Below are 12506 nucleotides of genomic sequence, written 5' to 3' on the forward strand. Positions count from 1 at the left end.
AAGCCATCATCTCTTAAAAGCATTATTCCAGAGCAAAGCCATTTTACTTAACATTTGGGCTTGAAATTATCTTACCCCCACAAGTGGCACATACATATTTTTCAGGCTCTGCCTGCCTTTTGTTCCCCGTGCTGACAGTCTCCCTAGCTGGTTCTGTGTTGCTTTGCTATCCACGGTGGTGTCTGGGCTATCTCACAGTTTCGTGTTGGCAGGGGATTTCGCAGATTTACAATTCAGCCTCTCTTTCAGGACACTCGCTAATGTATTGAGTGATGCTGGCAATAACGCTAATCACTGGGTTATCCCGCCAGACACGTTGTCCCCATCTTTATACACTGAGGGTTTTTTAATGGCTCTCCTTTTGCGAAGGCAGAAAAAGACCATTAGCAAAGTGACAGAAATTAATTTTTCCAATCAGGTTGTTTGACACACTGTTAAGGTCCAAGTAGCCTGAATCTGCTGATTCCAGATGACTTAATTGCCTCTTTTCAGGAGAGATGAGAGCTGCAACCTGTAATGAAGTTTACTCTTGCTTTTTAACTTCTCAGCTGTGCTTGAGGGTCTTGGTCAGAGCCAGGCTGTGTGAACCCTGCCCTGCAAAAGCCCACAGCGTGGGTAAGCGAGGAGGAGCACGCTAGAGGAAGGCTTTGCCTGCGTGCAGGCAGCGAATCAGTAACAGAAGGCTTGGAAAAACAAGGAAAGTCTTAGGCTGTTAAGTACCTAAAGCAGGATTTAATGGTGTAGCCCTAGGCGATGACTTTTCCGTTCCTCCTCACACCTGTAATTCCACCAGGGTCTGTGTGCTGTCTCCCCAGCCTGCTCTCGCTTGCTTCAGCTCTGCTTTCTCATCTGGAGCCCAGGACCTGGTAAGGCTCCGTGGTCTGTGGCTGAGCAGATCCTGGAGATAGGCAGGATCAGATAACTGCCAGCTGCTCTGCGGTAATCCAGTTTGCAAGAGGGTCAGACAGGGTGAGCCTAAAAATGCTGAGAGCAGTTACTGGAGCTGCGTCCATCCAAAGACAGCCCCGGCTTGCTGGGCTGCCACAGCAGCGCCCGAGTTCATCAACTGCTGCCTCCTGCCCTGGGCAGCCCCTGCAGCCCCTGCAGCCCCTGCTCCTTCCTGCCTGCACGCAGAGCAGCCCGTGCTCTCCTCCTCCTTCCTGTGAAAGAAAAGAGGAAGAGAAATAGAGAATGGGGCAAAGCGCCTCAGCCGCAGGCTGCAGAGGGCACAGAGCTGAGCAGCCCGCCTCTGCTTGAGAGGAGCTCCTCCTGGGTGGCTTTGCCCCACGTTTATAACGTTTGTATCATGAATTAAATGCTCATTATGAGTATTTGTCCTTTCAAACCAGCTCAATGCTGGCTGCTACACCCCTTATTGCTAATCCTGTGGGTGCGTGCGGTGTCTCTGCGGGACATCTCTGCTCCTTTACTGGCTCGGGGATGCCGGTGTGGGCAAGAAGTTCCCAAGTGGCATTGATCCATAGCACAAGGCGTGAGCTCATTTTGCCTTTACACCTCTGCCCTCACAATCTGAAACGAGAACTTACCTTCACTTCATCGTCCCTGTGCGTGCAAAGGGACGTGTCTTCGTTATGCCCCCAAAAAGCCTTTCACCCCTTGGTTAGCACGAGCCAGCTTTGAAGGTCTCTTCAGCCTTATCTTTCCCTTGGATCTTAACTGACTGTGGTTCATCTTCCCCGGGCTCACCACGGCAGGTCCAGGTGTGTGGAGCCTGCACACCCTCGGTGTGCCCCAGGGCGGTTTAACTGCTCGGCTACGTCCCGTATTTTTCTCTGAAAACCCCAAACCGGCGGTGTTCTTCGGAGGAGCCAAGAAGCAATCTTTGTGAGGCTGCGGTGGGAGTTTTTGCATCTCTCACGTGCTGTGAAACTTCAGGAGCAGCACACGCCTTCCCCCGCCCGGGCATGCCAGGGTGCGAGGGCAGAGCATTGGCTCTGGTGTCCTTCAGCGCTCGCCTTCACAAAGCTTTTGGGTCTGGGCTTTTAAGGATAACCCAGTGCGTCAGCTCAATCTCTATTTAGATGGTGTACTTTTCACCTCTAAAATTCTGGGTTTGTGTGGAGTTGGGCCCCAAGCGCACAGCTGCTCTCCGCCGTTTCCCAGACACGACTTCAGATTGCACAACGGCAGCGTGGGGATGTCAACAATTTATTCTAATCCCTTGCGGACTTCCCAAACTTCCCCAACCGAAGGCTGTTTCAACATGCTTTCTGCTTAGAGGAGGCGAAGGCGCAGATGGGACCAGGTTGGGAAAACAAGCGTGTTTGTGAAACACCCTGCGAGGCCCCGGGGAGGCACGCGGCTGGGCGCATGGGCAGGAGGAGCCCCTCGGGACGTGCCGCCAGCCCCCACAGCACCTGAGCTCCGGTGCCCATCGGCAGGTCCCGGGCTGCGGCGAGCACTGCGGGCTGCCCGTAAACGATGTGGCCGGGAGGGATGGTTGGATCGGCTGGGGTCATTTTCTGCATGACACAGACAGAAAAACTGCTTGGGAGCTCTCGCCGGGGGCTGTAAGCTTTGAGAGCAGGCACGTTGAAGTCCTCGAGCTGAACGTACGGCACGCTGTGGGCTGCCATGGTGTCAGCTTCGTGCAGCCTGACCCCCAGCCCTTTGAGCTGCCTCAAACGCAAACCGAGGGGCACCTGGTCTGTCATTGCCCAAACCCTAACGCTATGGGGACACCGGAGCTGGATGAGGGGGACTTGTGCACAAGGGCCCACACAGAACATTGCCCCGAGAAGGGACGGGGCGTTGCTGGTGACCATCCCCATCCTCCTAAACAGCAGCCCTTGGGGACGTGCCCACCTCACGCCGATAACGCTTTTGTCTCTGCCTTGCAGTGCCCAACGGGATAAACCATTCCCCCCCGACGCTCAATGGGGCACCGTCCCCCCCCCAGCGGTTCGGCAACGGCCCTGCCTCCTCCTCCTCCTCCTCCCTGACGAACCAGCAGCTCCCCGCCACCTGCGGGGCCCGGCAGCTCAGCAAGCTGAAGCGCTTCCTCACCACCCTGCAGCAGTTCGGCAACGACATTTCTCCGGAGATCGGGGAGAAGGTCCGGACCCTCGTCCTGGCCTTAGTGGTAAGCACGGCCAAGCACGGCCCCGCGGAGCCACACGGCGGCCGGGGGGGCTTTGCTGTGGCAAAAGCATGGTAGTGGTGGGATCCTGGCAGCCGCCACGTGCCGGCGTTGCACAACCCCGTGTGTCTTTACAAGCACGGCTCCGCAGTGTTTATGCTTTCTGGTAAACTCGCTGACTTTTATTTCTTGTCTTCAGTGGGTTTCAAAAGCTACTTGGCCGGTTGCGTTGCTTTGACATGAGCCCGGCTGCAGCTGAACCTAAGGAAACCCAGAAGATTTTGGACTGAACTTGATTACAAAAGCCGCATGTCTGGGGCTTTTTGCCATCCTTGCTGGAAGCTGTGGCTGTGCTGTGCTTCCTGGTTAGCTGTTGGGAGTGAAACTTCCACACAGGTCAGAGGAGACTGCAGTTTTCTGCTAGGGAAACATTTAATTCCTTGCACCCCATAAGCCTAGAGTAGGAGGGATTTACAACTTCTGGAAAATTGGTAGTTGGAAGTTGAAAGCTGCTCTGTCTGAGAGCACCTCTGACTGCAGACCACTGCTTGTGCACCCGTTGTGGGTAACTGGTGGGCCTGTCATGCCCAGGGCCCCATCTTATTTCCTGCAGCTCCGCAGTACGGTGTGGGGGCGTTGAAAGCACATCTTTCTGAGGGGAAGGAGGGTGATGCTGAATTTTGGGGCTTCCAGAAATGCCGTGTGGGGGTAGTGTCTGCATCTACCCCTTTTCAAAAGTCCAGTTCTAAGTCTGGAGTGTGTGGAGAACCTCCTGATGCTTCAAGCATTTCAGTTTTGATACACGCTGCTGAGCCCAGTGTATTTAATGGGCTTCTTTCCTCTTTATGGGCTGTCCCGTGCAGCTTAGCCCAGCCCCACCAGCACTGCAGCGTGAACCATTGCCGAGGTCTGTAGGAGATGGGAAACGTGCTGTTGCAGCTGGAGGCCTCAGCTTCTGATACTCTGCTGCTTCGCCTGCATTAACAAAGAAATTGGTGGCTGTGCAAACTGTCATTCGGTCATACTCGTGTTTAGGACAGTCTGAGGGTGCAAAGACAAAAAGGGGCTTGGTAAATAACACCTCTGTGCAGCTTTTGCCCTTGGATTTGCAATAGCTGAGGCTATATAGCATGCAGAAGCAGTAGATGTATAGCCTCCTGCCCCTTTGCGTCTTTGGAGAGCTGAAAGCGTCCTTCAAAAAAGAAAAGAATGGGTCTGGCTGCAGGATTGTATCTAAGACTTGCAGATTCACAAATTCACTGCTAGAAATGGCTGTGCAGTCTCTGTGCGAGCCAAGGCCCTGGAGCACAGCACCATGCCACCAGCCCAGCTGCACCATCACCCAGCACAGCTCCTGAGCTGGTTTCTGCTTTTTGGCAGGCTTGCTCTTGAGGCTCAGTGCACAGCAAATGGGGCTGGACTGCAGGCACAGAGTATTTCTGCTTCCCAGATTGGCATGGGCAGAACAAATGTGAGGCTGGATGCAGCCTCGGGTTTTTACAGAACTTGAGCACTGGATGCAAAATGCTGCCTCCGAAAGCAGGCAGGCCTGTATATTTCCGTGGGTGTAAGGTAGTAGCTTAGCTTACCACTTTGGAAAGGAAATTAAAAGCTGTTCATGTTCCCTGCTCATCCTTCTCACCCCTGACAGCAATTACTGCTGCAGGGACGAGCGTTGTAGCTGCAGTGTATCCAATGCTGCTTGTCCAGGGAGCGCACAGCCTAAACAGCCTTGGGGGAGCCCGTGCTGCTGGGGTGAGCAGCAGGCTGGCAGTCGCTTTGTGGGTGGCAGATAGGTGAGATGAGCTGAGCTGAAAGGGGGGAAGGAAGGAAGGGGGAAGGAGAGCAGCTCAGAGCAGCTGAAGCCACTGCCTGGCTCCCCTGGCTTGCCCCAGGCCACCTGGGCAGGGTGCAGGAGGTGGCAGCTGGGTCCCGCTGCCTCCAGAGCAGGTCCCTGCCTCCCACCCCAGAGCTGGGAGCGCCTGGCTGCGTGCCACGTTCACGCCTTGCCTGGCGTGGTCGATCTCCCTGCTTTCTGCTCCATTGACCTGAGTCTTTTTGGCTGTGCTAGGCGGGATCCGATGCAAACGTTGTCAGTCCTGTCACGGCAGATGCAGTCTCCCTTCCAGTTCTGTTCATTTTGAGCTGTTTCCCAAGTGTCTAAAAATAAGAGCAAATTGTCATTTCATTTCTTAATTTCTTTTCTCAGAACTCAACGGTGACAATTGAGGAATTTCACTGCAAGCTGCAAGAGGCGACGAACTTCCCCCTAAGGCCGTTTGTGATCCCCTTTCTGAAGGTGACAGTGAGCTGATGGGGCTTGCTAACAATTTGTGTGTTGGTCTGTGCTACTTGGCAGCGTGTCACTAGTAGCAAAGCTCTCATTTCAAGCACCAGAACAATTTTGTTGAAGTCCAAGACAGACTGCACAGACCATAGCGATCGCCATGTGCGACTGGCTCACGGAGAGCTAACGTTGTAATGAGTGCCACGTATGTCTGCTTGCGTGTCAGGGATAAGTGAGACAAACCAAGCTCTGTGCTGCACCTTCTCATCCAATAATCTGATTTGAAAGTGCTCAGATCTAGAATATTTGGGGTGTTGGCACAGGGAGCGTGCCTGGAGCAGCTCGGTGCTGTGATCATGCTGAGATCACACAGGCAGATCTGCACGGCGCAGGCATCCCAGGAGGGAACGCACTGAGCGGGAGCCCAGGCTTCACCTTTTATTGCTCGCAGGGGTTTTGTGCACGGAGCAAATGCCCGTGCAGCCCGCGTGAAGCAGAGCCCTGCCTGTTTTCCAGGCCAACCTCCCTCTGCTCCAGCGCGAGCTGCTGCACTGCGCCCGGGCTGCCAAGCAGACGCCGTCCCAGTACCTGGCGCAGCACGAGCACATCCTGCTGAACACCACCACCGCCTCCCCAGCCGACTCCTCCGAGCTGCTGATCGAGGTGAATGGCAACGGGAAGAGGCACAGCCCGGACAGGTAAGAAGAGCCTGTACCACTGCCAAGTTCCTGAAGATGTGGGTTTTCACAGCAGCAAAGGTGAAACAAAATTTGTAGTGGCGTCCAGTGCCAAACTGTAAGATCTTAACAGTCATAACAGCTATGTGAATGAGACAGTGCTGGCTGTCCGTGGCTGTAGCTTCTCCTCACAGTACTCCTGCACTGAGAGCTCAGCTGGGGATCCTTTCTGAGGGCTTTCAGGAAGATTCTGCCCCAGAGGGACTAGTTCAGTAGATGGTCACTGAAATACCTGGGCTGGAAAGGCGGAGAGTGGCGGCACTGTCAGTGCTAGGAGGGATACGGCTCATTTTCACTACTTTTATTCCAAGAAAAAGTTGTTATGTAATTATGTGGAGCACACATCAAATTTATAAAAACTGTGAAATCTTAATTTGGTCATGCTTGGAAAGATGAATCACAACACTCAGGCATTTTGAACTTTTTTTTTTTAACGAGGTCATTTCGTGGATTTGTTCCCAAGTTGAGCATGTTTGGTTTAGCTCCCTGCTTTTACCCCCCAGTAAAATCATCGTTGCCCCAATTCTGCATCTTTCCCTTTCTGAGCACGTTGATGCGGCGCTAACGAATCCTGTCTGTCGGTGTGCTTGCAGAAGAGAAGACAACAGCTTCGAGAGAGAGACGCTGCCGACGGAGCCCCCGGCCAAGCGGGTGTGCACCATCAGCCCCGCGCCGCGGCACAGCCCGGCCCTCAGCATCCCCCTGATGAACCCCGGCGGGCAGTTCCACCCCACCCCGCCGCCCCTCCAGCACTACACCTTGGAAGACATCGCCACCTCCCACCTCTACAGAGACCCCAGCAAGATGCTGGAGCACAGGGAGATTCGGGACAGGCACAGCAGCCTCGGTGAGAGGGTCTGACGGGCTTTAGGCTGTAGGAGCTGCGAGGTCCAGCAGTGGAGCTGAGGAGTCTGTCCCTGGTTGGCCCCTGCTCAGCCACTCACACCTAAAGCTGGGTAATTCCAGGCACGCCCCCAAAAGATCAGAGTAAGGAATTCAGAGAAAACCTCTAGCATTGAAAGGTTTGAGAGCAGGGAATTCAGAGAAAACACCTAACGTTGAAAGGTTTGAAGCAGGAAGGCTGAGAAGGCAGAGCGGGTATTTCCCTCTGTCTGTATAAAGGATGGAGCCACCGAGGATGAGGAGGAAGGACCTGGTGTTTGTTCTGAGCGTAGCCAACCCAGCAGGCAAAGATGATGACCATGGGAACAGAACGGAACTTTTCAGAGGTGACTCAGCCAGGAGCTGTGTGAGGCCTGGAGGGAACGGAGCTTGACCCCCTCCTCTGCCGCAGCCCTGCAGGGGGTGTGTAGGTGAGCTCTGTTTCCAACAGGGCAGCCTGAATCACCAGCTCTGAGCTCCTACGGCTTTATAAAAAGGGAACTGCCCTCCCAAGCGAGTCAGGTCCAGACCAGTGAGGGGACTGTGGCACTTCTGAGATGGTGACACAAGCAGGGGTACAAGCACCAGTATGCAATTAGCCTTCTCTTTGAGAAGTGTTTGAAATCACAGCTATACGTGGTTAGAAATGCAGCTCTGTTTGTTGCTTCAGGGCCACGTTACCTCTCCAGCTCTGAAAGGTCCATCTAACCCCTGTTGTGGCTGTGGTTTGTTGCAGGTTTGAATGGAGGGTACCAGGACGAGCTGGTGGACCACCGCTTGACAGAGAGAGAGTGGGCTGATGAGTGGAAGCATCTGGATCATGTAAGGAGCACTGGGAGCTGTGGGAAGCTCTGTGGGACACAACCCAGCACTCACCTGCCCCGATCTGTGATTTTCTTCTTGTTGGCACCATGTCCAGGCTTTCCAAGTAGATGAGCAAGCCACCACAGGAAGGTCGATGGTGGGGAGGGCAGATAGGAGCAGTAGCAGTGTCCTGGTAGTTTTCTTCTGCCCGTGGGCAGTGGAAGCCAAATCCAGCCTGGACTCAATGCTTGAGCGGGGGAGTTTCTCCTTTAGAGCATGGCTGTCAGAGCAACCAAACCCAACCTTGTCCCTATAAAGGTCTTTTCTGCAGCTGCCCAGGCCAGCACTGTACCAACAGGCATGCAGATGTGTTATATGCAGCAAGTATATGGAATTTGCAGAATAACCAACCCCATCATTATTTTTTAAAAGCTTTTTTTCCTGGGTTGCCAGCCTTTTGTGGGTCACAGCTGGGTATGGACAAGACTTGGTACATCTGGCAGACCCTGTGCAGAGCCTGTTGTTCTGCACTGAGCAAGGCTGCTGGTCCAAGCTCTTCACTGGAGCATTTTCCCTACAGAGAGGGGATTGAAATTCAGCTTTAATCATAAATGCAGAGGGTCCCCATGCTTGCTTATACCCAAAAGATAATGTTTTGTGTGGGTGTCAAGCCCCATAGCTAAATGTGGTGAGTTGGGATGTGGCTGTAGAGAGCTGGTACCAAGCCCAATTCCTCTAGGTCAGAGACAGACGTGTCATAAAAGTCACAAAAACCTGTCCCCCAGCCAACAGTGCATTGCAGGGACACACTGTTCCCTTAGAGACCGGTTTGTTCTCGCCTCCACCTTCAGGAGCACGGCCCTAAAGCTGTTCAGCCACACCTGATGGTGACCAAAGCCCAACGGTGTGGGTGTCACCACCTCCCTCCCAGCTCATGCTGTGTCCAGGCTCACCTGCACTCCGTGTGTGGGTACGGGACCCACCTCAGGGGCCTGCTCGGGCCCTGCTCCCTCTGCAGTGCCGCGCTCAGACCCCGATCCTCCGCACGGACTCACCTTCCACCTCCCCGGCACAGCCCCCCGGGTACCTCCAGCGAGAAATCCCGGAGCAGCCCTCGTCGGCAGGCAGAAAAACTGAAAGCTGGTCCTTCCCCGCAGGCGCTGAACTGCATCATGGAGATGGTGGAGAAGACGAGGCGCTCCATGGCGGTGCTGCGGCGCTGCCAGGAGGCGGACCGGGAGGAGCTCAACTACTGGAAGAGGCGCTGCAGCGAGACGGCCGAGACGCGCAAGGCGGGCGGCGAGCTGGGCTCGAGGCAGCACAGCCCCAGCAGCTCCGACTCCATCAGCAGCGGTAAGACCCGCCTCTGGCTGACGTTTCTTACTACCTGCTGTGCAGAAAAAAAAAAAAAAAAGAATGTGTGCAAAGTTTTAATTTCAAAAGATTCCATTTTAATTGTGAACTTTTTAATTTACCAAAAAAGAAAAAAAAAAAAAAAAAGCTAATGATTTCTTCTTTCCAGCATGGTGACCAAATGCTGGCTCTAAAACTCTTTAGACTGATAATGAGTTGTTAAATAGAACATACTGAAAAGATCAGCTTGACTTCCCTTAAAGAAATTATAGGGAAAAACTCACGCTGGTAAATCACTTTCTGTGATAATTCATCTATCATCGTGGCAATTTTGAGCATTACCTTGTAGATGAAAAGCTGCCATTACTCTCCCCAGTCAAGAACACAATTTTCATTGGAACCCAAACTATTTTTGACCTTGAAGAATTAAAAAATAAATAAATCTCGATCAGTGCATAACTGTTCTCAAAGCTTTGAAGAGAGACGAGTCATTGACCGCGTGGCAGCTCCTGGGTGAGCTCCTGGAGCCAGCGCTTGCTGAAGTGTGAAGGCACTTTTTGGCAGCAGCTTTTGCTGGTGCCAGGAGAGAGTCTCCCTCGGCTGGGTTTGGTCAGCAGATGCAGCTCGACACAAGGATCCTCCAAGGCTGAGAACCCAGCTGGGCAGGAAAAGTTGTTGGTTTCCTTCCTCTTTTGCTTCCAGCCTGTCTTGCATAAAGGATTTTAAAGGGCAGGACCTGCTAATTCTGAAAATGCTGAAGGCTGGTGTAAGAGCAACTACTACCTCTAGTTCAAGTTATAAATGCTTTTTTTTTTTCCTATCATGAGTCAATTAACTTCATTGCAACTGAATATTTTTTCCCCTCCAATAGGCAAGGGCTTTTTACCCTTCACAAAATCCAAGTAAAACGTGCTGATTTTATGCATTTGGATGGGAATTCTAACCAAAAGCATTTGCTGCAAGTGCTGGAAAAAAAAATCTCATTCATTCAAAAATGAAAATACATGTTTTCTACCAGTAATAATAAATGTCAAGCTCAAGATGTCAATTTGGTGTAATACAAACAAGTTGGGTAAGTTACATAAAGAGAGCAAGCGAATCTTCCTGCATGTCAAAAGAGCACCTGAATTTGGGTCCAGCTTAGATTTAGCTGCAATTGAACAAGTTTTGGTAGTTCTCAGGCAGTGAGAATGAGTATTTCATAGGAAAACAATAACAAGTACACGAGCAAAAGCAACTAAAATAGAATATGTTAATGAACATTTGCTGGTTGCAGCTTTAAATCTTAATTTACCCTTAGGGTTTTAACTCAGTTTGATTTCAGTCATAGCACTTCTAAACAGAAGCAACAGGGAGGATTGTGTATGTGGAAACTTCAGTGTGGGAGCAAGTGCGTAAATGGAAGGAAGAATAAATTAAAAAAAAAAAAAAATCCTGCTTCTAAATCAGCCCTTGCCCTGCTTTGGGAATATCATGCAGATCTGAATTTCAGATTTGAAATTATGAATGGCTTTTAAAGTTTCACCGAAAGGAGGTAACTTAATTTTTGGTTAAAAATAAATAAATTCTGCAATAGCTTGACGGCTTCTTTTAGAACAACTTTAGAACTGTGAAGAGCACAGAGGACAGGAGAAGCGTGCAGAGCTTGAGGTCAGGGCGATGAGCCCAAGCACGCTGGGCTCCATCTGATTGCTGAGGGTAGGGACCCAAGGAGCACAGCCAGCCCCTAGCCCTCCAGCACCTGGGTGCAGCACAGCCCGTGTACTTACAGCCCTGTGCTGCTGAAGGTGGCACCATTTCTGGTTTTATCGGGAGCCTTGTTGATGTTTTCTCCCTTCCTGGGAACCTGGAGCCAATTCCAGGCTCTGTTGCTGTTGCGAGAAGGTGCAGCTAAATGTCAGGAAGCTTCCCCGGACACACTGCAGACTGCCACGAGCTTAAATAACCTCACAGCCCTTGACATGAATCAGCTTTCGTTCTGCCAGTGCCATCTGACCCTTCAGAAAGTTCCTCTGAAGTGTTAAATAAAGGGATGTGGATAGAAGACAGTACAAGCTTTCTGTGTTTAGATCCTCGTATGAGCGTCCCCATCTGTCAGGTTGGCTCCCTGGGTGCTGGGGAATGTATACACCTCTCACTGCCAGGGAGCTTGCAGGACGCTTTGTCCATCCACTCGAGTCTTTGAATTGCCCCTGGGAATGGAAAGTGCTGCCTTTAATGTAAACTGCTGCTCCTATAGATTGATGTTCCAAGCCAGTGGGCAGTGCAGATGTTTGATGGCACGTATTTATAAGTATTGCTTGTTGTTATAAAGTACCAGGAGATGGAAATGGGTTATACTGCATCATAAATTATGCAGGGCGCTAATTAAATGTTGTAATTTATCATCCAAGTGTTTGATGAATGGCCCTAACTGTAGGAATCCTTTGTTTCAAGTTTTAGCCTGTTAACCCGACCCTGCCGGGCCGCTGTCTGTGCCAGGTCCCCAGACACAGCCGGGCATTCCCCAGCCACCCCGCGGCCGGCAGTGGGCTGGGATGAGGCTCTGCCAACCTTTCCCCTGTCCCCTGTTCCAACAGATTCGTTGCGGGAGTTCAGCAGCAGGTCGGGAACGGGCTACGTCACCGAGGAGATATGGAAAAAAGCTGGTAAGTGTTTGTTAGGAACCTTGGCAGGGGACGCTGCCAGATCCCTTGAGGTAAACACAGATGCTGCACGTTGCTCTGCAGCGACTGGAGAAGCCCAGCTGCAGGAAAGCCCCGGGATGTGCACATCTGGCTGCCCGCACCCCCGGCCCCGGCTTTGCCAAGGGTGCTCCTGCCTACGGTGTCGGCGGGGAGCCCGCGGGGCCGAGCCTGGCTCTGCTGCTGGTGGGAGCAGCCCCGTGTCCCCCACCTGCGGGTGTCCCAAGTCGAGAGGGGCCGCGGCACCGCAGCTCCGTGCCCCCGTCCTGCCCAGACTGGCGTCACCCCGAGGCTCGGGCAGGCTGCTGAGGCTGCTGTTCCCTTCCAGAAGAAGCCGTGAACGAGGTGAAGCGCCAGGCCATGTCGGAGGTGCAGAAGGCTGTGGCGGAGGCCGAGCAGAAGGCCTTCGAGATGATCGCCTCCGAGAGGGCGCGCATGGAGCAGACCATTGCGGACGCCAAGCGCCAGGCTACTGAGGACGCTTTCCTTGTGATCAACGAACAGGAGGAGTCTACAGAGGTACGGTGCCAGGGCTGGCCCAGCTGCGGGGACGTCCCCAGCGGGGAGTTTCAGGGATTCACCAAGGCCCTGGGTCCTGCCCAGGGGTGGCTTGGAGCCTGCAGGTCCCCCATCCCTTTTCCCTTTTAAAAGCCTCTCTC

General features: G+C 52.8%; 1 protein-coding gene across 6 annotated transcripts in view; it reads left to right on the top strand.

The window, feature by feature from the left end:
• The window catches only part of CBFA2T2 (CBFA2/RUNX1 partner transcriptional co-repressor 2), a 59661-nt gene that overhangs the window by 42358 nt on the left and 4797 nt on the right, over nt 1-12506 (top strand). For all 6 annotated transcript variants that reach the window (XM_084538465.1, XM_084538464.1, XM_084538469.1 and 3 more), the window contains 8 exons: nt 2862-3103; nt 5310-5399; nt 5904-6085; nt 6718-6971; nt 7743-7828; nt 8968-9163; nt 11743-11811; nt 12176-12366. In XM_084538465.1, the coding sequence (XP_084394591.1) occupies nt 2862-3103; nt 5310-5399; nt 5904-6085; nt 6718-6971; nt 7743-7828; nt 8968-9163; nt 11743-11811; nt 12176-12366 (1310 nt within the window). The remainder of the gene's footprint in view (nt 1-2861; nt 3104-5309; nt 5400-5903; nt 6086-6717; nt 6972-7742; nt 7829-8967; nt 9164-11742; nt 11812-12175; nt 12367-12506) is intronic.

Source organism: Aythya ferina (genome assembly GCF_964211825.1).
Source record: "Aythya ferina genome assembly, chromosome: 16".
NCBI classification, from domain to species: domain Eukaryota; kingdom Metazoa; phylum Chordata; class Aves; order Anseriformes; family Anatidae; genus Aythya; species Aythya ferina.